The 24462-nt window shown below is 39.4% G+C and overlaps 2 protein-coding genes across 6 annotated transcripts in view; both read right to left on the bottom strand.

Moving 5' to 3' along the window:
- Window positions 1-322: 322 nt before the first annotated feature.
- coq8aa (coenzyme Q8A, genome duplicate a) lies at window positions 323-21096 on the bottom strand. Of its 2 annotated transcripts, none has more exons than XM_004083740.5 (17): window positions 20575-21096; window positions 16944-17060; window positions 16404-16486; window positions 15122-15357; window positions 14850-15036; window positions 14709-14775; window positions 11479-11553; window positions 10652-10780; window positions 7925-8010; window positions 7670-7810; window positions 7384-7465; window positions 7016-7109; window positions 6671-6812; window positions 4494-4601; window positions 4330-4395; window positions 2462-2548; window positions 323-1797 (listed from the first exon to the last, which is right to left on the bottom strand). In XM_004083740.5, the coding sequence occupies exons 2-17, from the start codon at window positions 17035-17037 to the stop codon at window positions 1507-1509; spliced, it is 1968 nt and encodes a 655-aa protein (XP_004083788.1). In that variant the 5' UTR covers window positions 17038-17060; window positions 20575-21096; the 3' UTR covers window positions 323-1506. The 2 variants fall into 2 exon arrangements, with proteins under 2 accessions (XP_004083788.1, XP_020570109.1); XM_020714450.3 differs by lacking the exon at window positions 20575-21096 and adding an exon at window positions 17253-17796.
- A 1171-nt stretch (window positions 21097-22267) lies between these two features.
- itpkb (inositol-trisphosphate 3-kinase B) overlaps window positions 22268-24462 on the bottom strand; it is a 30912-nt gene continuing 28717 nt past the window's right edge. For all 4 annotated transcript variants that reach the window (XM_078942880.1, XM_020714464.3, XM_004083858.5 and 1 more), the window contains one exon: window positions 22268-24121. In XM_078942880.1, coding sequence (XP_078799006.1) covers window positions 23912-24121 — 210 coding nt within the window. In that variant the 3' untranslated portion in view covers window positions 22268-23911. The remainder of the gene's footprint in view (window positions 24122-24462) is intronic.

Below are 24462 nucleotides of genomic sequence, written 5' to 3'. Positions count from 1 at the left end.
CTAATTTGATCCTTGCTGCTTTGTGCAATCACCTTTCGGGCTGATGCGTCCCAGCTCTGCTGCTAATGAAGCACTAAGGCCTCATTAAGCATCACGAAGACAACCAACTTTCACATAGTTGTGTTGCTTCAGGGCTGATTGTTCCTTTATTAGGATGTTATCTAGTTTGCAAAACTGAAGCTTACCTGATTTGTGGTCAAATGCAGCAGCGCCACATGCTGGGCAAAAAGGTGAGCAGCAACATCACAATATGATCTCTGGAAAAGGGAAATATCCCTTTTTAAATATTTAAAACACAAAATTGTAACCACAAATCACGAGCTTAATTCAAAAGATATTTTATTCCAACTTTCAGTTTATAGAAAGTCAACATTTCTATCTAAAACTCTCAGCTGGAAACAACAGGCACATTTTTTCTTTAGCTTCTTCTCCCAAAAGATCAATGGCAGGCAGAGAACACCAACCAGGCGGCAGGTTGTGGCGGTGAACTTATACCCGAGGAGGCATGGACAGATAAACGACGTGTCAGTAAATCCACAAGCCCATCTTGTGCGTTCTGCTCTTTCATTCCCTGACGTTACTGTAAAATGATGTGCTGATGTGACATGGACCACTATGGATCCCAGTCCTATATTTACTCAGAACTACAAAACACAGAATTCCTGTGACTTCCTCTTCTTCTTTAACTGAACTCTTGATGTGGTCCATGATCATTTAAAGGGTTTTTTCCATAACCCTAAATTGGAAATCACTAGATGTTATCAGGTGACACAATCTGAGTGAATTGATGCTTTACCTAGAAATCTTTAAGAATTTACAGACACTTGTTAAACTAAAAGAACAGTTTAAAACAAAAATGGTAAAAATAAATCGAGATAAAATTCATTAACAGCTATTGATCAATCTGTACACTCAAATAATGCAGATGTCTATCTACTACATTTACACATTAGGAGTCAGACCTTGTTGGGCTTAAACTGACATCCATGACAAAAATAATAATTCCCATCAGCCCCTCTGTTCAGTAGGAAGCGATCCAATCGACTCCATGTGATTCAGACACGTTGGTCCTGGTTTGTACTGAGACTCGCACTCCCCTCAAATTGTTAAAGCAAAACGAACTCTTAATTTCTTACTTCTAAGAAATAAAAAGTACCTTGGACAAGTTAGCTTAAGAGTTAAACAAAGCAATCCAAACAGAAAAGGAACAGAAAAAAATGCACATCGTTTTGAAATGATCAGAAAAGAAATACAATTCCAACCTCTTTACATTCATGTTTTTCTCCTGGAGCCACGTCTTCATGTGCGTTTAGCTGAATACAATGCAGATGACAGGTTTCCTCTTGATTTTTGTTTTTGTAGAAAGAGATATAAAATCTGAATATTATATGCTCTAAACCCCACTCTTTTTTGTCCATAACAGTAAAGACCAGTGTTCAATCAGACAAACATGGCTTCCACTCTTCCCCCACTAATAGTCCGTCAAAGCTTCCGGTTAGCTCGATTTCAGAAGGGGGTGGGCCTGCGGCCTTCCCAGTAATTTCGATAAGCAGTTTCAAACATATCCTTGCAGCTCAGCTTTGCATTCAAGCGGGAGCAGATGAGGAAGGAGCCGCCCATCTTGCGATGCAGCGAGTACGTCTCCTCCGGAGGAGGCGTGAGCCGGTGTCTGAGCATGACTGGGATGAGGTTGTGGATCCGCTCAGTGGTGGACTGAGAGCCAAAGTCGAAGACCTCGTAGGAGGCAAAGGCCTCGCCGAGGATCATCACGGCGTCAACATGGGCGTTTGTCATGGCCTGGGAATAGAAATGGGGAATCAGCTGATTATCATTTTGACTGTAAACTGTAATCTATTCATTTTTCCTAATGGATAAACATAACACGAGAATGAAACGATAGATTCATCGGGCTCTGACGCTACGTGTTCAAGAATCCACTTCCACTGCAAACACAAGAAAACATGGGTTTCGTGCTCAAAACTCTCGTGGTCACATGTAGACTATGCATGTTTTTATGATCATCGTCGGGCTCTACATAGAAAACACGCGGCCGATAAATGCGCTGTGCAAGTTAAACCAGGTGGAACTTTGTCCAATCAGAAACTTGGATTTGGAAGTGATGTTTGAATTTACTGAGGTGCTAGCCGTTTGAATATTGATTGTGGAGGAGACATCAACTAATGCGGTTTGTGCACAGCTGAAATTAAACAACACCAAGTCTTTTATCTATCAGAATAGAGCTGAGAAAAAAAAAGAGCCTGGAGTAAAGATTTGCACCGCTTCGACATTTCACATCAAGTCTGACTATACTGATTATGACAAAAATAAAGTCCATTCTTTGACATCTACATAAAATGTAATGACTTTAACAAAAGTCAGTAAATCAGCATCAAAAAACGACTGAAACTCTGTTACTGTTGAACAGTGGTTTGTGACGGCGAGCAGAGAAACCTCTTCTTACCTTGGACTCGTATCCAGTGAGGAATTTCATCTCAATAGATTTCTTCAGAACTCCTTCTCTGTTGCCCTGAGCAGCACAACGGATAATCTGCAAACACAAACAAGCATCGCAGTGACTTTCATGCAGTGTTCCACTTTGCATCAATCTTTTTGTCAATACGTACAAGCTCCTTTACACTGAGGTTATCTTAAAATAAGGTTTTTTTTTCCAGCAAAAAAAAAAAAGTTAAAAACAATCTAGCAACCTTTTTCCCTGCTTTGAAGAAAAAAAATCCAATAAAAAACTGTGACCTTTATAGTAATTACCGTAATGGTTTGTTAAGGAGTTTCTTTTTTTAACCCAGAGGAGTCCAGGGTGACGCTTTTTCAGCACAACCTCTCTCATGAGACTTTAGCTTTTTTTATTTCAAATTGAACAAAAACTAACTTTATTTAACCTAAATGAGAATGTATAGAGTATCTTTGAAAAACTATATCTACATTTTGCGAACGACAACATTAAATGCAAGCTTTTACTTTGAAATACAGCCATAGTCTCAGGCTATGTTCAAAATCCTTCCCTACTCACTACATAGTGTCCTACATAGTGTACTATATACTGTAGTGCGTTTGCCATTTTGTAGCGCTGTCCGAATCTACAATTTCAAAATCGGGTGCCCCAGAAATTTCCCAGAAGTGCTCGATAGATTGGCGAATATAGACCACAATGCATTGCGTTTGAACAATTTTTGCAAAAACAATGTATTTAATTGTATTTTTTGATAAACCATAAACGTTTTCATCATCAAAACTTCATAGTCATCAAGAAGCGCTCATATCAATTAGATTTTCATATGCGTGAATTCTGTGCCATCATTTTTGACGTTTAAAAATACAGCAAAAAAAAAGTAGTGAGCGTGGTGTCCAAATTGCTTTTAAAATCCAGGGCACTACATAGTTCCTCACCATATAGTTTTTTAGTAGCTAGGGAGTAAGGTGGGAATTCTGACAGCCTCAAAGTGTTCTGTATCACTATTCCTAAAATGACTTTCAAAATAAGATGGAGACACAAAACACTTTTGACTCTCCCAACACACGACCCCATTACAGACATATCTTCGAATTGTGGCAAACAACAAAGCTATACACAGCTTGTAACATAAAACTGCAACTGCAAAAATATTTCATCAACTATTTATATTCACAATAGGATCCAACAAAGATGATTTGTTCCATTCCAAAAAGAAGTTTGTGTCCAGGAAGAACAAGTGTTATTCCTGATTTTGTCCACATGAGGGCAGCTTTTGCAGTTTAGTCCGTCTTTGTTCCAGTTCTTGTTAGCATATGTGACTGTGGGCTCAGGTATGCGAGTCCTGCTGGTCACAAAAGCTGACATACCATCTGCACCACTTGAGTGTCAAAGCTGCACCTGCTTGGCTCTGCTCATCTCAAACCATCTCATCGATCACTCCAAACATATCTTGAATGTCTCCACTGGGAAAACTTTTCACCGCTACTGTTGCTGCTCTGTTCGTCCCATAAAATCGGCCTAGAATTTACGCCAGCAACAGATGGCATCTATTTACTGTTTGATACATACTCAATAAAATAAAGGCTGATTGCACACTTTTGGTTTGCAGGTGCTGTTGGCATTCAGCCACATCCTGAAACACAAGTGTGTTGAGTCCCAGTAAACAATTAAAAAAAAAAAGTAATAATATAAAGGATTCTTCATAAGTCTTGAAGGTAAAACATAAGAAAAACCACATCTGGTATATAGTTTAAAGCCTCCACTTTAAAAACATGTTGAATGGGACAGCCGGCAGATCTTTTAATAGTCATGAATACACCTTTTAAAATCTCCTAAGGGCTAAAGATGACTGGATTTACCTCGATGTAGATGTCGGTGAAACTTTGATCAAAACCTCTTGTGGCTCCGAAGTCCAGCAGTGCCACCTAGAGAGTCAAAATGTCAGGATCTTTCATGTCAGAACCACATTTTTGCTTCGTAACTTGGATTTTTTTGGTTTGTGTTCATTCAGTCACTAACTCACCCGGTGAGTCTGAGGGTCATAGAGGAAGTTGGACCAGTTCGGGTCGGTCTGCATGTATCTGAACTCAAAGAGCTCTCTCAGGCACAACAGCAAGATGTTCTGGCAGATCTGATGCAGAAACAACCAGCAGAAAGGTTTATAGTGGCCTGCATTTGCTAAAAACAATACATTTGAGGTAAGACCGGCCAGCCATCCTCAATATGCGTTTGCATATTCATCCCACTTAAAATACTGGACAAAAAAACACACTGAAAACGCCCAAAAGGCTGTTTTTAAGTGTTTTTACATTAAAAAAAAAGATCCATTCATGACCCTTTGTGAAAAAAATATTGTTTTTGGCCTTAAGGGAATGGTGAGCAGTGACACCTGCAATCAAGTGTTTTCAGTGATTTTTTTACAGCTTTGTTGAGTCGAGCTTCTTCGCCACTCCCCAGCCCGGATAAAATACAGGGTTGTGTCAGGAAGGGCATCCGGCGTAAAAATCTCTGCCAAACCACCCGTGTGAATCAGTGAAAGCTGATTCGCTGGAGTGACCCCTGAAGGGATATGTTGAAATGTGAACTACAACTATAGAGGAACTTTGGTCCACGTTCTTTGCAGAATTGTTGCAATTTAGCTGCATATCATATTATTGTCCCACCACAACATTTCAATCAAATTCAATGCTTCAACTAAAGTTTAACTTTTGTTCTTCCGTAATAATTCAAAGGTGGATCAGCTGCTGCATTTTGGATCATTGTTCTGCTGAAGAACTTCACAGAGCTTCAGCTAAAAGGCAAGATAGACATGATCCTTTGATGGCAGAAAGGAGATCCTGGATTCATTCATGGCAGCAAGTCCTTTAGTTCACAATGCAACAAACTTGCACCAAACCATTATGCTACCGCCACCATCGGTGGGGGGATTCCTGTATTATAAAAGGCTGTGATCAACCAGACTTAATGGGGAAAAAGACTGTTTGACTTTTGTCTTATCAGTTCACAGACAAAGTCTTGTGGATTCATTCATTCATCTTCTTAACCGTTTATTCCCTTTCGGGGTCACGGGGTTGCCGGAGCCTATCCCGGCCACTTGGGCGTAGGCAAGGGATACCCTGGACTGGTCGCCAGTCTGTCGCAGGGTGAAATATCCTCAATCACACATCCATTCACTCACACCTATGGACAATTTAGAGTTGCCAATCAACCTATGTAGCATGTTTTTGGACGGTGGGAGGAAGCCGGAGATCCCGGAGAAAACCCACGCATGCACGGGGAGAACATGCAAACTCCACACAGAAAGGTCCCCCATTGATGTTGTGTTTTTCATGTCCCCCAGCCGGGACTTGAACTGGGGGCCTTCTTGCTGTGAGGCAAGAGCGCTAACCACTGCGCCACCGTGCAGCCCCTTGTGGATCATCTGGCAATTTTTGTCCTCCATCTTTCTTATGGTGAAGCCATGAACTTTGACCTTGGCTGAGGAGAAGCATGCCTGCAGTTCTTTGGACATTGGAGCAGCTCACTTCAGAGCTCGCAGTTGAGTCATCTGGGGTTATTTTTGGTTGGCCAGTCACTCCTGGGAGAGTTCACCACTGTTCCATCTTTTAATATTAGTAATCCTCTGTCACACTTGTTTTTCTCCCTTGTGCACAAGAAACCTTGCTTGTTGGTTTGGTCTCTTACTGTGTTTTGCTTTATATTCTAGATGAATTTATCTGACATAATATTAGCTCTCACTGTGGTTTACTGGAGATACTAAACTTTAGAAAAAAAATACTCTATTCTGTCAGCTAAAAAGTTTTTGTTGTTTGGGAACAATTGTGGTAGTGCTCAGTTAGGGGTGTGGCTAAAAAAAAATCAAACTCAGCTCCCGAAGATGGGATTTTTGCTAACCTTTTTCCCATTTTACTCTGATAATTTCTTATTGATGTTTTTATTCTGTTTTTCTTATTTTAACCTTGTACAGCGACCTTGGGTGACCTGAAAGGCGCTTGAAATAAAATTTATTATTATTATTATTATTATTCAGATTTCGAATAACATCCTTTTTTAGTTAACAGTATTTTGCATTTCCTGGTGTATTTATTGTGATATGAAGTGTTTTGCTGATGTGAGACATGTGAGTGTGACATATATGTAAACTAGAAATGTTTCTATTCTGGGTTAAATGTTGGCCTGGGTTTGGTTTGTCAGCTTTACCTCATTCTTCAGTTCCTGTGAGAGGCTCTCAGCCTTGTCCAAGGGAAACCCGGGAACAAGCTCTGTAGTCAGGACAAGTTTGCTGCTCAGCTCATCGATTACTTCCGGTACAAAGAAGAAGGGATCGTCCTTCAGCAGCTCTCTGTGGCAAATACACATCACTGTTATTAAAGCAACTTTTAATTAAAATAAATGAATAACAGTGTTAGATCTGTCATAAAAAAGGAGAATCCATGAAAGAACTGCGATAAAAATAAAGAATAAATTACATTTTTTATTTGTTTGACATATTTATTCAAATGGAGATAAAGAAATTCCTGACTGATACAAAATGTTTCAGAATACCTGAACTTCTTTGCACACTGGGCTTCTCGAATATAGTCGCACTCCAGCGCCAGCTCTTTTCTCATGACATCAATCAAATGTTCAGGAAACAGACCTAAAAACGAACACATAAGAAAATCCCTTTAATGACAAAATATGTTCAGAAGAGCCAAAAATGTAGCAGCAAACAAACTCTTTCCCCTTTTTACTAATGATTACAGCAGAAAAAAGAACCCAATTTATCTGACAAGCAGTACATGTAAAAAAGAAAAAATGAAGAGAAAGCAGAAGAAATTCAAGCACAATATGTTGTATTTGTGAATTCCTCTGGCGTGTGAGGCACTTTTGACATTAGTATTTGCAGAGTATCACTGTGGTTCTTTCTGCACCTTCAGGCAGAGCATTGCTCATATTCAGCACGGTCATCAAGTTGTTAACGTCACTGTTGATACTCTGAGCCACACCAGGATACTGTGGAGACACATCCAGACAATATTCTATTATTTTAATATCGTTTTTTAAATATTTTACAAATCTGTCCTGTTCAAATGTAGCTAGGAAATAATCAACACAACTACATGTTTAGTCTAATCTGACATAATTTCTTATAATTCTCCATTTTTTCCAATTCTTTTTTTACTGTGTGAGGGTTTTATTTAGTAATTTAATCCAAACCTGTATTTTCATGGCCACCTCTCTGCCGTCCTTCATCCTCGCCAGGTGAACCTGCCCAATGGAAGCTGCTGCAAACGGACGTTCCTCGAAAAACTCCAGCTTGTCTCTCCAATTTGGACCCAAGTCACTGTTTAGTGCTTTCTGTAGAGCAACAATAAACATGATGTTGTATCAATTTAAATCCATCAATCCTATTTTTCTTCACAGCATCTAAAATGGGCAAATTCTACATTTCTCAGGGGAGAAAAGTCTTACTGTCATTTGCTTGATTGGCATGAAGTCGGCGCTCTGTCGGACGCGCTCGAAAATCTTGGCCAAGTGTGGATTAATGAAGGCATCATCTGGAAAAAAATATTAATTATTAAGTCAAATCCCAAACAAACACTCTAAAAAAACACTAAATCTGCTCTAGAATTAATCAATAAATGTTATGGAAATAGTGTAGATTTAAATTTAAAAGCATTATTTAAACCAGTGTTTTTCAACCTTTTTTGAGCCACGGCACACTTTAACCTTGACAAAAATCCCGCGGCACACCAGCATCCAAAAAATAAAAAAAATAAGCAGAAATTCATGGTCTCTATTGATCGACAGCCCCCCCCCCCCCCGCCGCAATCTCACGTGCTTTTTGTGATAATTGTGGCCAAAAAAGCAGGAAGTTGCGGCTGTTTTTTCTAAGAGATGAAATAAAAGTTAAATTAGAAAATTTAGAAACTGTTTGTCCATTGAGGTTTCTAGACATTTCACGCACACTCATTGTGCGCTTGGACACTGGCCCTTTAAGCCAATGCATCATGGGAGATGTAGTGTGAAAACTGCCGAAAAAGGGCAGAAAGACTCGCGTCTGTGAGCTTCATTGTTTTGTTCACGGTCTGACACCGGACTCTGTGGAAAGCTACACCGCTAAAGACGAGCTTTAGCTGGTATTTTTGTTGGAACTGAGAGACTTTATGAGCAGAATTAAGAACAAGGAAGTGAATACTTTAACCACTTCTGATTGGTCAGACTGCTGACATGTGATTAAGCCTTCAACAATGATTGGTGGAGACAGGTAAAGGGGCGGGACTTTTCCGCAAACCGCTGTAGCTGCAGGTAAATACCGTCATTCTTATCAAAATGTCTTTAATAGAATCAAATAAACACAAAGAAAAAGTAATTTTAAGATCTTTTATATTCCTCACTACTCAGTGTTTTATCAGTGCCTGTTTGGATGAACAAAGAGCTGATTTCCTGGAGATGGAAAATGTTTTTAGATCAGTGAATGATTAATGAGGGTAATTTCCCACGGCACACTTGACCATCTCCCGCAGCACACTAGTGTGCCGCGGCACACTGGTTGAAAAACACTGATTTAAACTATAAAGAAGTCGCTCTATGTAATCTGTTATCTAAAAAATCCTTACACAATCAGACAGAGTTAAAAAAAAGGCTCCAGGCTTTATTTTAATTACAACAAAAAGGAATGCAGCTTAGCAGCAGCTAAGGTTGGCTGAGCTCGTCACAGCTGCCGAGACCAACAATCGCTGCTAAAGACAGTTTAGACATCTCAAGGTTAGCTCTATTTTAGACCTGAGGATAAACAATCCTCTGCTAAAAACCTGCATCCATGCAATAGCAGATAAATTCCAACAGGGGGATTAAAGGCCACCGAGGACGTTTCCTTTTCTATCGTCCAGATGAACACGTGTCCAAACATTTCTGGAACTGCATAAAGAAGAGTGCGTCCACAGAAGCTGCTGTGACCTCTTTACTCATGATTTAGGAATTAACTTGTCATCGTGTAAAACGATAGCCGGGCCATTTTGCACCGAGAAGCCCCACATGTGCAGGGTCTGCATAGCAGTTCCCTGACTACTGCGCTTTCTGACTTCACTAAGCTCCAATGAAGAGTTTGCAATGTGTTTAGAACACGAATCCCGCTTTAAATATGCTCACCAGGCAAGGTCAGAGAGTGGGGCAACACAGCAAAAACAAAACTGTTATGATGTGTTTACTGCGGCTACCTGAGCCACATTCATGTCCTTCAGGCTCGGGTGTTTACTGCCATGAGCTCGCCTTATCTGTGATATCTGCAGTAAACCCATACACAGCTTGTTTTTATTCCCTTTGACTCTTACCTAATCTAATCTAACACACCAAAAACATATTGTCATTGCAAGTTCAATACACACTTCTTAACTTTTATTAATGACTAATATTCATGACCTACTAACAGTGGACTGAATGAAGATGAACAAATTTTACTTAAACATCCTTTAATTTTCTCAAAAATCTACTTTGTTTTATGCATGATTTCTCATTGTTCTTACTGACCATTAATTAATTTTCTGTAATACACTGTTAGCAAAAGTTTGACAACATGTTTTAGTACGACTTTGGTAAACTACAAAGACATTTTGCCATAGCATTATGGGTATTGTAGTCAGAAAACTGGCAGAGTGATACGTAATGTGCTTCAACATTATGAACTGACAAAGTGAATGCAGCAAGAAAAATGTGTGTGTTTTGTATTTTATGTAACAACTGAACAATGTTGAGAGTATTGTGAATAACATTTGACTTATCTGTTGTGTTGCACTTTTTGCAAAAGCTTCTTATTGCAGATAAGATGAGGAAAACCGGAATTACAAAGGTTTGCTGGAACACTTTCCATCAACCCCTCTGACCAATCACCTGCTTCTTGGCCCTTCTATGCATTCTGGGTAGTGTAGTCATGCCATATTATTTGAAAGTTTTGTCTACCTTAATGCATTATAGTTTCTGTTCTGTACATAGTTCCTGTTCTGCAGCAGAACAGGAACCTATATATGAAAATAGACCCATTCATCGGTACTGAGACTTATGGTCTGGAAAAACGGCACATTTAATCGCAACTAATAAAAGGTTTTAAAGAAACTGTTTATAAAGATTTCAATTAATGTGTACAAAATGACATACAAGACAGGTGAACTGATTCAGAGCAGAGGAAACCAGGTGGCTCACCTTGAATGCTGAGCATCTGTCCAAGCTTCAGGGCTGCTCCCCTGACTTTGCACAGCGTTCGGACGATGCGCTCTGCATTGGCCTCGGACAGGAAAGGGCTCGAGTCCAGAACTGATTTCTTATTTTCCCCTAAAAAAAAAGAAAAAGAAAAAAAATGAATGACTTGAGATTTAAGTTTTTTGACACCATACAATTCAATCTGGGATTATTTTAACGACAAGCATTCCTCTGCCTTTTATAGGTCAATTAAGGCGTAGGAGACCCTGACAAACAGGTAAAGCATTTACCCGTTATCAGCCGTTTTTTTTACCATTAGTACCCATCACACCCTCAAGGTTCACATTGGAAGGTAAGACCAAAGTTTACACAGGCTGACTGTATCAAAGTCTGCTATGGGGCGGGCCTGTATTCATGTCAGTAGGCCATCAGTTTGTTTTGATGTGGTCCCAGCTGGCTTGAGAGGCTTTCAATGAGAGACAGAGCGGGTCCAAACTGACCCAGTCTGTTCCAGAAAGTCTTGCTGGGATTAAAGCACACATAAAGCTTAAAAAAATTCAGATTCCCAACAGACGCACGAATGCTACACATTTACAGCTACGCTCTCTGTGTTTCAGGATTAGTAGGTCATTGTAGCAGGACAGGAATGCTTTGTTAAGAAGAAAACTGGTTAAGGAGGTATGTGTGCAACGTGAAGCAACATGCACAAGCAAGGGGGTAAACAGCAGGAGTGCGGACGCTCCGTTCAGATCTGGAACCAACATCTGTCCAGAATGGGGACATTTTTTCAACAGAAAACAAGAAGAAAAATAGAATTCCTTTAGTATTACCTGAAGCACCGTTGAATCCAATTGACTTTTTGGCAACTTCTGCAAGCGCGCCAATGCCCAAACCCACAGCTAGCCCTGCAGACAAACAGAAAACTGTTTAGTAATCAAACAAAACCCGATCAATACATTTATCAGACAGGCATATCTGTATATCTTAAAGTCAAACAACGACTTTGATAAATAAAAATCTTCTGAGCGAAAAATCGATCAAAATATAGGCAGGCTTACAGACATTTCCACCTAAAAACGTGTCAGGCAGCAGCATCGCTCTGCAGCGCTCCTGCAGGTGTAAACAGCATGAAGCCACCTTTAGCCGCTTGTATATCTTACATGAAAGTGTTATGACATGCAAGTGAGACAAATGAAGGGAAAACACAAACCCTGCAAAGCATGGCGTGTTTTGCCTTGCAGAAACAATTACATAATCCTCGATGAAGCAACAGATCTGAGATGATCCAATATTGGCAAACAGTTACTTAACTGTGCATATATGCACCACAAAACTTACTCAACAAAAGCAGTTTTTTCCCCCTGTTTTCTGGCTTACGGAAGGATGCAGAATTTAGAAACAGGTTTGTACTGAAGGACACACGTGTTTGCAAGCCGGACTGGCATTTCTTGCTGCAACTTTGAGGGACAAGTATTTTTCCACACCAAGCACAAGCGACTGTCAATCATTCGTCCCGCAGAGCAGCCACGTGCTCAGAAAAAAAACAACAATCCTTCGTGGCTTATTGCTTATTTTTGGGTGCGTACACTGGAACTAGTAAAACCTTGAAAAGTGGCGGCGTACACAGCAACAGCCAGAGATCACGTTCCTCATGATTGTTGCTTGAGACACAAAGGTTTGGAGTGTCAATCACGGCTTTATTTTGGTACTGCTACGTGTCAAATCTGCACTCGCTGCTATGAGGTGATTAAGAAACTTGTGTAACTTATTATCACACATTGCAAGAGGGTGAAGAGCAGGTTGAGGCCACATTTCTCCTAAAAAGAACCCCCCCCCCCTTCCCAACACTCTTTCAACACCTTCTAAATGTGACACCCATCCATGCTGAATCATCTGAGCTCCACTGTAACTCTGCAGCGCGCCAGGCGGCTCTAGTTCATGTTTGTCCACTTTGTATTTACAGTAACGGCTCTGGGTTCAGTGTAACTTTCTGTCATTTCATTCATTTATTCATTATTTTGGCTGCTTTGTTTAATTACAGCTAAAGGTGTGAAAGTATGAAAACGGAAAATATGTCAGGAAATGCCTTTATCCTTTGACAAATTTTCTTTGGTTGAATACTTAAGTTCAAGTTCAAAAATCACTTGTGAAAATGTGAAAACTGTCTTTTATTGTTTGTAACTTGATATTTAATTTTTTTTCAGAAAGGAGAAAAGAAAAGAAGCATCTTACCACAAGTGCAAAGGGGAGCATTTTGAAGGATTGAGGGGATTCATGTTGTCATCTTTCAGCACAAAATTGTAGGAATGTCCCACCTTCTTTAGACTTTAAATTAAACCAAATACCTAATAATATTTATATTAGCAAAAGTTCCTCACTTAAGTGACAAAACATAAGAAACCTGTCTCCATTCACCCCTAACTCACATAGTAAGTAAAGGTCCGGAAGGAAGTAGAGGAATTTAGTAGTATGGCCCTTTGCTGGACGGGTTGCAGGTTCAAATTTGATTATCTATACCTGTTCTGCTCTTGTTCTGTTGCGTTCACATCGCCAACGCACATTCAAAAGAACACCTTTAATGAAAATTCTATGTAAACGCACATTTAGAGCTTCGGCGCTCAAAACTCGTAGCTGCAGACATTTTAAAGACTGTTTTCCGACTTTACATAGAAAATACATGGCCACTGAACTCACGTTAAAAACTTATACCAGGTTGAACTTTGACCAATCAGGGACTCAGGTTTGGCGGTGGCGAATGGATGACGTCCCCTTTGATTGACAGAAGTGCCAACCGCTTGAAAGTTGATCATGAATTAGAAATGAATAATTCCGGTTTGTGCCCGGCCAGAATGATATAAGAACGAGGCCTTCATGTGTATCAGAATAGAGCTAGGAAAGAAAAAGCCTGGAGCAACATTTGCACCGCTTCAACATTTCGCACTGAGCCTCCTCCAAATTCCAGGTGAGGGACATGCGCTAGTAAACAGAGGGAAAAAAAACATGAAAGGGGCCGCTCCCTGTTTGTACAGCGTGAACACCATAAGCTAAAAGCACGTTCAAGAACCTGCATTCATTGCGTTCCTGAACGCGCATCACAAGCCCGGTGTGAACATTGCTTTAGGGTTACAGGTTTCCAGAGCCTTCCCTTTGTTGTAACAGGACAAATCATGGGCCGAGGGCCTCCTTAAAAGGTAGAATACTGCTCACTACAACTCCATGAAACATAAAACAGTTTATTTAGCCTCCATTGGGTAACCTTACAACAAGTAGATGCATTACTTATAAAACAGTGGTTTTCAGGCATGTAACCTTTAAAGTTAAAAAGTCCCACTATCTGTCACACACCTAGGTGTGCGAAATTTGTTCTCTGCATTCAACCCATCCCCTAGGGGAGCGGTTAGCTGTAGACGAGCCGCGCTCAGGAACCATTAGATGGTTCAACCCACCCCTTAATGCTGAGTGTCAAGCAGGGAGGCATAGGGTCCCATTTTTAAAGTCTTTGGTATGACTCGGCCTGGGTTTGAACGACCTTCCAGTTACACGGGGGACACTCTAACCACAAGGCCACTGAGCTGGAATTTTACAACGTTAACCTGCTTTGCTTTTTGCAGCTGGGTATCGGTTTGACTACTTTTAAAGCATTTCTATCACAGAGAGATGAACTATTCCACCTTAAGAAGTCGGTGAGCACTGAAAGCAAGCTAAAGGGTGAGGTCACATGACCAGCAGAGGCAATACCAAGATTAGGTGGTGGTATTTTGCTGGCTCAAGCGTGAGGAGCTGCAGATTTTTTATATCTCTCCTTAAATGCATCGGTTTTAAACCAGTTTTGGGTGATTCTCGAATAAAAATGAAAGACAAATATCTCGATCATCTTGTTTTATAACTGGTGTTTCAGAATGGAGCCGTCTGATGTCCGCTGTCTAATGGCAGTAGGGTTGTGGTCGCACTGTGTCTCTTTTCTATCACACCAACAAGCGGAATGACACGCGGCGGCGGGCAGGCGTATTGATAATGAATCGCCCCCACAGTCAGACAGCATCAGAGGGTCCTGACGTACCTCCGAAGTTAGCCAGTCTGCTGAGCCGGGTCACGGGCACCTTCCTCTCTCTGGCTCTCTCACTCAGCTGAGGAAAACAAAAGGCACCGTTCAGCTAAGACAGCACGAGAAATGCCAGGAACACCTGAAAACTACAATTACCATCTGTTTGTGAGGCTTTGAGTCCCCTCTTTTGCTCTGGCCGGTTTTTGCTATGTCTTCAGCCGTCAGCCCCTCCATTGAAGGGGGGTCCTGGTGATAGTTCCTGAACTGACCCGGCTGAAAATAGACCTTCTGCCAGATGCGCCGGTTCAGCTCGTGGTTGTAGAGAGGGTGCCCAAAGAAATGCCTGAACACCAAAGGCAAGGTGAGGATTTCTGTTTGGAGTAAAAGGGTGGGAAAACTACAAACCCATCATTGAGTGCTCGTCAGACCTGGCGTCTTGGTGGTACGATCTGCTGTGACCACCAAACTGCTTGCTGGGATCCTTGTACCCCTGGAACACCGACTGCGTCCCGCCAACACCCGGTGCTTCGTCGGCACTGCTTCTTGAGCAATCTGCCTCTGCGTCCATGCCTTCCTCCCGAAACTCGGAGGCTGTGAATTCAGCCTCCTCCTGAGGAAAGTCAAACTCCGACTCTGATGAGGTTTGCTGTTGACCTGACAACTCCTGTAACGACAAAGATGCTCTTGACATCACACTAAAGAGACGTTTAAATGATCTGCAGTTATTAGTAGGGACGTCCCGATCAAATGGGAAATAAGCCCAAACCCATAGTTTCAGACTGAACAGAAATCAGACGCTGCATCCTGATCAGGGATTGGATATTTATTTTATTGTCATCACTATGATCAGCATTATATATTTCAAATGTATTAGTCCAGATAAATACTCGAGTAGAAGTCTGTCTATCATGAACAGATCATGACATATTATTGCTGTGAAGCGCAGCAGAATGCGGCTCTAAGTTGAGCAGAAGATCACAAAATCTGTTTGTTAAAGTTGGCAAGATAATCACAGACTTCTGGCCTCAATAACTCTTAAAAAACCCTTAAAACTGACAGAGTCTGTCACTTTTGTTTTGTCTAAACTCGAACAGCACCCTACAGCAGGCATTTTAAAAAGAAAAGGGACCGTCTACAAAGTCCAAGCTCTGGGAAAAAGTGCCCCCCTCCAAAAAAAAAAAAAAAAAGAAAATCTAAAAATCCACAATATCTATAAAATTACAAAAAACATTGGTATGACTAAGGCATTAATATTCATCATATTCACATTACAACAGCAATTTTGGAAAAAAGTCTTTCTTTTTAGTTTTAGTTTTTTAATTCACGGAGATATGAACCACATATGATCAAATATGTACAGTAGTTCTGAAGATACTAAAGCTACAGTCACTAAACTTTCTAACATGACTAATTATCACCTATTTTTACTTGATTACTATTTTTTCTGGTTGATAGTTGCACTATGTTTACTTTATTGTTCAAGCCTCTTGACAGAAGTGCTCTGTTTATGTGTTGAATGGGAAAATACTGTTAAAACTGGCGGACATCCTGGATCTGTTTCTATTCCATTTGTTTATATCTTTGTGTTACAAAAGTATCGGATCGGAGCTCAGCATTGGCAGAGTCTCAAAAGCAAAATCAATCGGATGGTGGTCCAAAACAGCCCGATTGGGACATCCCTAGTTATTAAGACGATTTACTCAAACTAACCTGTATTTTCATCATAGCAGCAGACAGGCCTTGCTCCGCCGCTGCCTGCACACTCTCCACCGCAGTACCGACTCCTTGAACAGCTGGAATAGCAAATATGACCCACATTAGCACTGGCTTGTCCCAGCCTCCTCCATACTTTGTATTTGTTCTTTTGTTTCTGTAAAACACCTTGGAAACCAAACAAATACTGGAAACTCTGTTTAGACGTTCTAACCCACTCCTGCAATAAACATTTTGGCAGAGCATGGCTCCTGATCGGCGTGCAACATTTTTAAACTGATAGATGACAGACTTTGTGAGATTTTATCCTGTTTCTCTTCATTCAACAAAAGGATAATTTAAGTGTAAAGGGCAGCCAAACTGAAATTCTACCACTGGTTTTACTGGTTTACTTTAGTTAAGCTGGCAAAAGTCATTTCAATAAATACACAGTCACCCACACTGGCTTTATTTAAACTGGCTTGTAATGAATGGAGTGTTTATAGTAAAAGAATGACATCGTCATGATTACAAATAAGTTCAATCCGGAAAACGTACCTGTTCCATTTCGCAAGGCGTTGGTCTGAGTCTCCACCACTGCCTGGCTCAGTTTAGCCAAGCCTCGCATCAGTAAAACCATATCACTCGCCATGATGGGTGAATGGATAAGGACCACTTGATCCAAAAAACAAAGCACAAAAAAACAGACAATGTTGACTATAAAGAGATTTAAATCGAATGAAGAAACTTCTCAGGAGTCAAGAACAAAGTTCGAAGGAGTTTAAGGGAAATAAAACCATCAAGCGACCCTCTGCTGCCAGCAGAAACATCAACACACACACAGCTGCAATGACTTTAATACTTTACCTAAAAATACCCATGACCTCCAGTTCCCGTTTGGACGGGATCACGTGTTCGTCTCTTTTGGGGGATTTTCCACAGACAAAAACCACTCTAAGCTCCAAACAGAAATTTTAACATAAACTTAAGTTGTTGCTTTTTAATTTATCATAATTCAAAGAGACGCTCTTTCCTAATGCAGCATGTGAAACAAAAATATCCACACAAGCCAGCGCTGGACAGAAGAGCTTGAGTCCCTCCTGTGTGACCTGCCAAGGTTCGATCCAGGAAGTGGGCCAAGAAAATGTTGCCGCAAACGAAACAGGAGCTGCGCGAGATCCGTGTTTCGGCTATTTTAGTGTACGAGCCGACATGGATGCATGTGCCGGGTTCATGTTCAAGGTGCACCGCCGCCGCCGCCGCCGCCGCTGCTGCACTTTACCCCCCCTACTTCTTTTTCAGCTTTGAGACTGCTTTCTATTAAAGCCTATCTCAAAGCCCTGACACTAAATGTGACGCATGACAAATAAAGATTACATCTTATCTAAACCTCAGTCACTAACCGAACTCCTGACCTAAAGGCAGTGGAGGATGCTGGGAACAGGACAAACCCGTGAGAAAATGGTACGGTCCTCCTCCTAATGAGACAAACCTTCCCTAATTAGTGTCAAACTTCCTTCTTTAAACGATAGTTAAAACAAAAGATCTTGTAAAATAATCTTAAAAAAAAAAAAAAAAAACAGAGCTACCCAGAAGAGGATCAAAGGATTTTTTTGACAGACTCCAGGTTGTGGGATCAGCTTAATGCTCTCCACTTGTAAGGAAGCTGGTGAGGAACATTCTTGACCTAATCTGAGGCTTGTTTGCTTTGAAGACCTTTAAACAGGAAGTTAAGAGAAGACATTTGTGTAGCATTGATTGGTTTAACACAATCAAATGTGTTTGTTTAAACTGCTCTGGGAAGTCAACAAATCATTCACCCAAAAAGTTATAGTGGGGCATTTGAAAAAAGAAAGAAAAATTGTTCATTTTTGCAACAACTATGATGATCTGTGTTCATTTCAAATGATGTAAAGCACAGTATTACCATGGTTTAGACCAGAGTGACAGATGTTTGTGTTTAACTTATTTAGTTTTAAATAAAAAATGGGTAAGAACAAAAAAAGTAATTTTTTTTTCAAATATGATTTTTCAACCCCGTTAGTATTTATTTTTTTACTTTTTCAATAGTCTTCTGTTCTTTGTACTTCTCAAGTCCCTGTTTGTGGCTCGTATTTTTAAGTGTCATCTTTTTAAAATGAAGGGATTAGTTGTTGAAAGTAAAATACCATAAGACCCAGGATTTATAAGAGAAAATAAATGTACTCGCTTTAAACAGGTTTAAATAAAGACAACAGGTTGAAATTGGATTTTTGACTGCTATTCCACAAAAGTTAAGACACTTTTTGACTTTGATGGAAATTAAACATTTATTAAGTTAACAAATGTATAAACTTCTTCTTTTGTGTTTTTTTTTAAAGATACCACCTTTTACAATCAATTTATTGTTAATTAATTATACAAGTATGTGCCTCTAGCACATTTTAATAAAAAGAAATTCAACCTAATTTTTTTTTTTCTGATCACTTATCAACAGATCTATATGTAAAGCTAAACAACAATAAAGGAAGTAATTGCTATTCAATTGTGGTCTTGTTTTTGTTTTTTTAGCAATTTCCTATTGATGGGTGGCTAGAAACCCCCTGTCTAATATAGAGGAGAACCGCAGGCACTTTTTGTTTATGTATTTATATAACTGCATTGTAACATGGTATTATTGTGGAACCCAGACTTCACAAACATACAGAGATCTAAGCCTCAGCTGTCATCTGCTGCACAGGCTGCTGTCACACTGCTATTATGGGAACAGCCATGCGGCTTTAGCCAGCGGCTGAAAGAAGTACACCTCATGGCTTCCTGACAGCGTAACATCACCAACCTTTACAGACTCGGAGCCAAATGTGGGAAACGTTTGCGGTAACTGTGGAGTGGTGAGCCACAGCAGCAGCAGCAGCAGCAGCAGAAGGAGAAGCGTCACCATCATCCATGCAGGAAATGTGAAGGAAATCACGTTCCCCAATGCACATGTGGTAACATACAAGAGTAACTCCCATCCAGATCTACACGTATTAAAAAAAAACACCTCTTTCCTCATGATACCGTTGATGGATTTGTTTTGTGTGTGAGTGTGCGTATATCTAGATATAAACACACACACACGCACATTAGGTATGCACAATAAATAGCAAATTTATCGTTATTGCAATATCAAGCTGGGCAATGTCCATATTGAAAAGGTTGGTGAAAATTGCAATAAATGGTTACCTTAAATGAGCTAAAACAATCTTATGACAGCTTTAAGCATTTAATGAATCAAATAAATCCCTTTATGCATTTGACCAATAAGATGGAGTCCTTTTATGCCCGTCTCCTATGTAGACTAAGGTCCTTAATAATAATAATAATAATAATAATAATAATAATAATAATAACAGTAATAACAATAATAATAACAACAATAACAATAATAATAATGATAATATAGTGATAATCACAGACACATTGGGCCTGCAGTCGGGTCTGGCAGCCAATGCATTTATAATAATAATAATTAGTTTTTCTTTTCTCACAGAAACACTAAAAAAAAAAAAAAAAAAAAAAATATCCAAAAAAAAAAAATTAAAAATAATAACAACACATAATGTCACAAAAATGTATTTAAAAAACACCCATAAGAATCACAATAAAATTACATTTTTTTAAAAAAAGTCTCAAAGAACATGTTGCACAGAATAAAACAGATAAGTCTACAAGAGAAGCTTATGGTGAATTAAATTAATGAGATAAATATGTGGACTATATAATTTTTTGATGAAAAAAAGAAAGAAAAAAAAGTACAACAAAAGGCCTTAATCATAAAACTAATTATTAAAAAAATCTATATTATCTTGTCAAAGCTTCAGCGGCTAGCCCCAAAGCTACACTTCTGCTTCATGCTAACGTAACGGAAGTAGCCCTTTCTAAACCCAAAATTAAATACTTTTTTGTCTCTTACGTCAACTCTAACCATTTTGGTATTTTTTCCCACGATGGCCACTCCATAAGTTTTGCACAAGTACAGCAGCCAGAGAATAGCCGCCATTAATGAGGCACGTCAGCACGCTGACTGACCACCAAGGGTTACTTTCTGCGTGGAACCAGTTGGAAATTAAAACGCTAGTTTCCCTTTGCACAGCAACCAGGTGGAAATAAAGACATCTATTTTGCATGTACAATAATAATAATGCATGCTTCGGTGCAAAGAACTCACCAGCAGCTATCGAAGGGTTTCTGCTGCTGCTGCTCTCCACTCCGAGGCTGTCGAACTTAGGCAGGACGATCCTGGCGACTCGAATCAAACGTACCCCTCGAGTTATATAACACAGATGCGAAGAGGGTAGTTGTTTTGCCGTGAAATGGCTCTTTAATAGCAGGAGTTGCAGGTCTGTGAGCAGTCCTTAGCCTGCAGCAGACGCTGCGGCTGGTAGACCTTAATCCAGTTTGTCTGACACCACGAGGTCAACCCCTTATTTACTAACTTTACGTAGCTGCCAGAGCCCTTTATTGACGCAACCTACTCCACCACCGAGATCCGGCAAACGATAAAGAAAAGGGAATAAAAATGATTCATTCATCTGAAGTATTTACCACATTTTGTAAATAGGTCCTTTCTGTTATTTTTTTAAAAAACAATAGCACCCTCTTTAGGACTGCAGAGAGGGAAAATCGTGTTGCAGATTGGTTCAACCGTAGTTCTAAACAGCTCTGGTTTGCTTCTCTGGGACGTTCTTCGTCTGTTTACAGGAGGAGCTAAACCCTCGGAGAGGCGGGGTCACGTTGCTTCACGAGATAAACAAAGCTTTTTAACGGACTCTCAAAAGCTGAAAGGGCTTTTCAGGAACTGCTCTTAAAATAAAGGCAATAACATTGGTGAGAGCAGGAATTATTTTAGACAAATAAACATAAAAATATATATATTTCATGACCTTGGCAGAGCTACAGTAAAAGCAAACGACCTTCTGCTGCCATCTGCTGGTGGAAGAGTGACAGTGCATGACGTTTGCCTTGTTTTTGTCTCTAGCCCGCCAGATCTCAGCGACGAGTGTTGCCCAAATCTTTCTGATGTGTGTGTCCATCTGGACATTTGTCAGTAAGTGAAGATCAGTTACCTTTTGGTAACTTGAGAAGAAACTGACAGCTAAAATAAAGGTGAAAAATAATTATGTTTGTATTGGTAATCCAATTCAAATTAAGCCTCTTAGGCTGCAATTATAAGAAAATTATAATCTACAGTTTTTAAAAGCAAACAGTTTTTACAATGTACATGTGTACAGCTTTCTGAGCTGGACAATGGTTTTAAAGCGTTTCTCTGCAGTTGAAGCTTATTGACAGTAGAGGGCGCAAAAGACCTCTACTGCCGCGTGTTTAGTCATGAATCAGGATGGTAACATATTCTACACTGACTTTACTTCTTTACAAAAGTAATTATGTTCTGTGTAAATAAATTGAGTGGTATAAATATATGTTAACAATAATTGCTTGGTGCTTTATTAATTTAAAGTAAATTGTTTGGCACAAAAACTCCTAATTAATCAGGTCTTCATTTCTACTACAAAAAAAACCCCAATACTTTTCTAGTAAGTCTACATGTGTTAAATGCAAGTGTTTGCATAAAAGAGGGGGATAGAATATTAAATGGTTCACATAAAGATCTCATTTTGACTTCTTCTTCTTCTGGCCAGAACTTCTCATGAATCACGTCCTTTCTCTTCAACCAGGTCCGGACACTGCTGCTCTTGTGGATAGGTGTGATTTGAATAACAAATAACCCTCATGCAAACATGGCAATTGTTGTGGAAAAGGAACAGAATCAGCATCACCAAGGGTCACCAAAGCCAGGATGAAAATCAATTTGACACACAACACATAAAGGTGGACAAGAACACCAAACACGAGCACAAGTATTTCACAAAATTCTTCTTTTTTTATAGGATCAATCCAAATAAATATACAGGCTAGCAAACCTTTAAAGAACTGTACATGCACATAGTTGAGCAGAAGATCTCATTAAGGTGGGTGATCTTAAAGGGTTAGTTAGCACATTGTATTTTTACATGACAAAGCAATGCGTTTCCCCGACACATTTGACCCTTTCTTCCAAAAGGCACAGCACAAAGCCGTAGTTTATCCTCATTAAATGTCACAGCAAACCTCAACTAAAACATATAGCCATGAATTTGATTTTGAAATTAGCTTTTTATTGCTCAAAATCCTGTTATGTTATGAAACTTTTATTGAAAGTATTTGGTTTGTTAAACTGATCAGCTTGGACAATAAGGATATTGCATCTAATAAGTTTCATGTTATACTTCTGTCTATTCTCTTTTTTGATTGGTTTTTTGTTCGTACTCTAGGATATGTAATTCATATAAATGGAAAACTAAACGAATAAACCTGATTCTTGCCAAATATATAACCTTGATATGAACAATTATTCATTATAATTATTCTTTTTACATCAATTATCCTCAAATTCACATATGGTGTGTCCTTGGACTGTCACTCAATCTTGGGGGCAAAAAGGGACAAAAAACACAAAATTTAACATTTTTTAGGCTCCAATGAACTAAAAACACCAGACAAAGCGGTTTAAATAAAGGCCAAGCCATCTACAACTTATTAATAAGTATAACAAAAAAAACATGCGCCCATGTTAAGCCAAAAAAAAAAATACCCACCCACATTAGACACCGGAAGAAAAACACTTAGTAACATTAGGAAACTCATTTTTATAAGGTTTCTGACTTGGCTCTGTATTGTCAAGGCACTGAATAGCTTACATAAGATTGTTCTTGGCTGTAAGTGTTTCACTGAATTTAACTAAAATGTTGTAACAAAAACAAACAAAATACCCCGTAAGTTAAATGTAACAAAACATTGTGGGAAGTCTGAGAAAAGTGAGAAAAGATTTGAAGTGTTTGGCAACAGAAGCACTATGGACTTTATTTTCACACACTATAAACCTGTGGTTTATCTAAATTACTCAACTTCTTGAATTAGACAGTCTCTAAATTGGTTTCAAATATGCAATAAATCTACATTTAAATTGTTTTATAAAAAAGATGTAGCCAAAAGAGAAAATTTGACTGACTTTTTTTTAAATTAAAATGTAAATGTTTAAAAAAAAAAGCCAATATGACAAAAAGATATGACAAATTTGATTATTTAAGTTTTTGGGCGATCACTAAAATGTGTCTTTTAGGAATTAATAATAATTATAGTGATTTTTTGGGGAATAATTATCAGCTTTAGTTATTAATTAAAAATATTGCTTTGTAAGAAATGTTTATCTTAAGATTTGTCTTTTTAATCTCATTAAAAATTCAATTTTTTGTTCCAAGTTTTTTTTGTGTGATGACTCCTGACTGGATCTGAACAATCCAGGCATGCTTTGATGCTTCAGGGGAGAGGAGTTCAAGTGTTTGTGAAGGAGACCCTCAGGAAGTGCAACATATTCCCTAAAGGAATGAAGAATTACAGGAAGTGGTTGTGTCCAAGTGTTCACTCATATTTAAAAACAAACAAACAAAAAAAAAAGCTCTCAGACTTCAAGTCTCAGCGTTTTCCATGTTTTCCAGGATGTCCACCAAACTATCAAGTCCTAAAAGGTAGCCATCCTCTCTGTTCCCCTCAACCCAAGCTGCTCGGTGGGTTAGCTCCCTTCCTTCAAGGAGAGGTGTGGTTTTCCCAAAGTCGATCATCCAGACTTTGGCCCTTCCTTTGTTGTCGTGAACAAATAACAAGGAGCTGCCAATGACCTACACAAGAGGATGAGAAGTAAAACACAAAAAGATGACAAAACCGGCTGTTTTCAGCTCCTCGCTGCACACAGCCTGGTGTTTTTTTCATTTGAGTGTCTTCCACCACCGATTGTAGTTAGTGGTTTGGTGTCTCACTTCTCGTTTTGAAATGTTCCTCATCTGTGTTTGACTGTGAGAGCTCGAATGTGAAAGTAAAGGATGTGTGGTCAGGATTTTTAAGCACAGTTTCCATGAAGACAGCAAGCAATTGCACTTTACTACAATGTATAACTTGAACAATTTAAAGATTGTTCAGCACAATCATCTTGGATTGGAGCAAAGCAACAGAAACTGAGTGT

Source organism: Oryzias latipes, chromosome 24, assembly GCF_053564925.1.
Source record: "Oryzias latipes strain Hd-rR chromosome 24, Olatipes_Hd-rR_3.1".
Taxonomy (NCBI): Eukaryota; Metazoa; Chordata; class Actinopteri; order Beloniformes; family Adrianichthyidae; genus Oryzias; species Oryzias latipes.
Note: the sequence above shows the minus strand (reverse complement) of the source record. Positions and strands in the feature narration are given on the sequence as shown.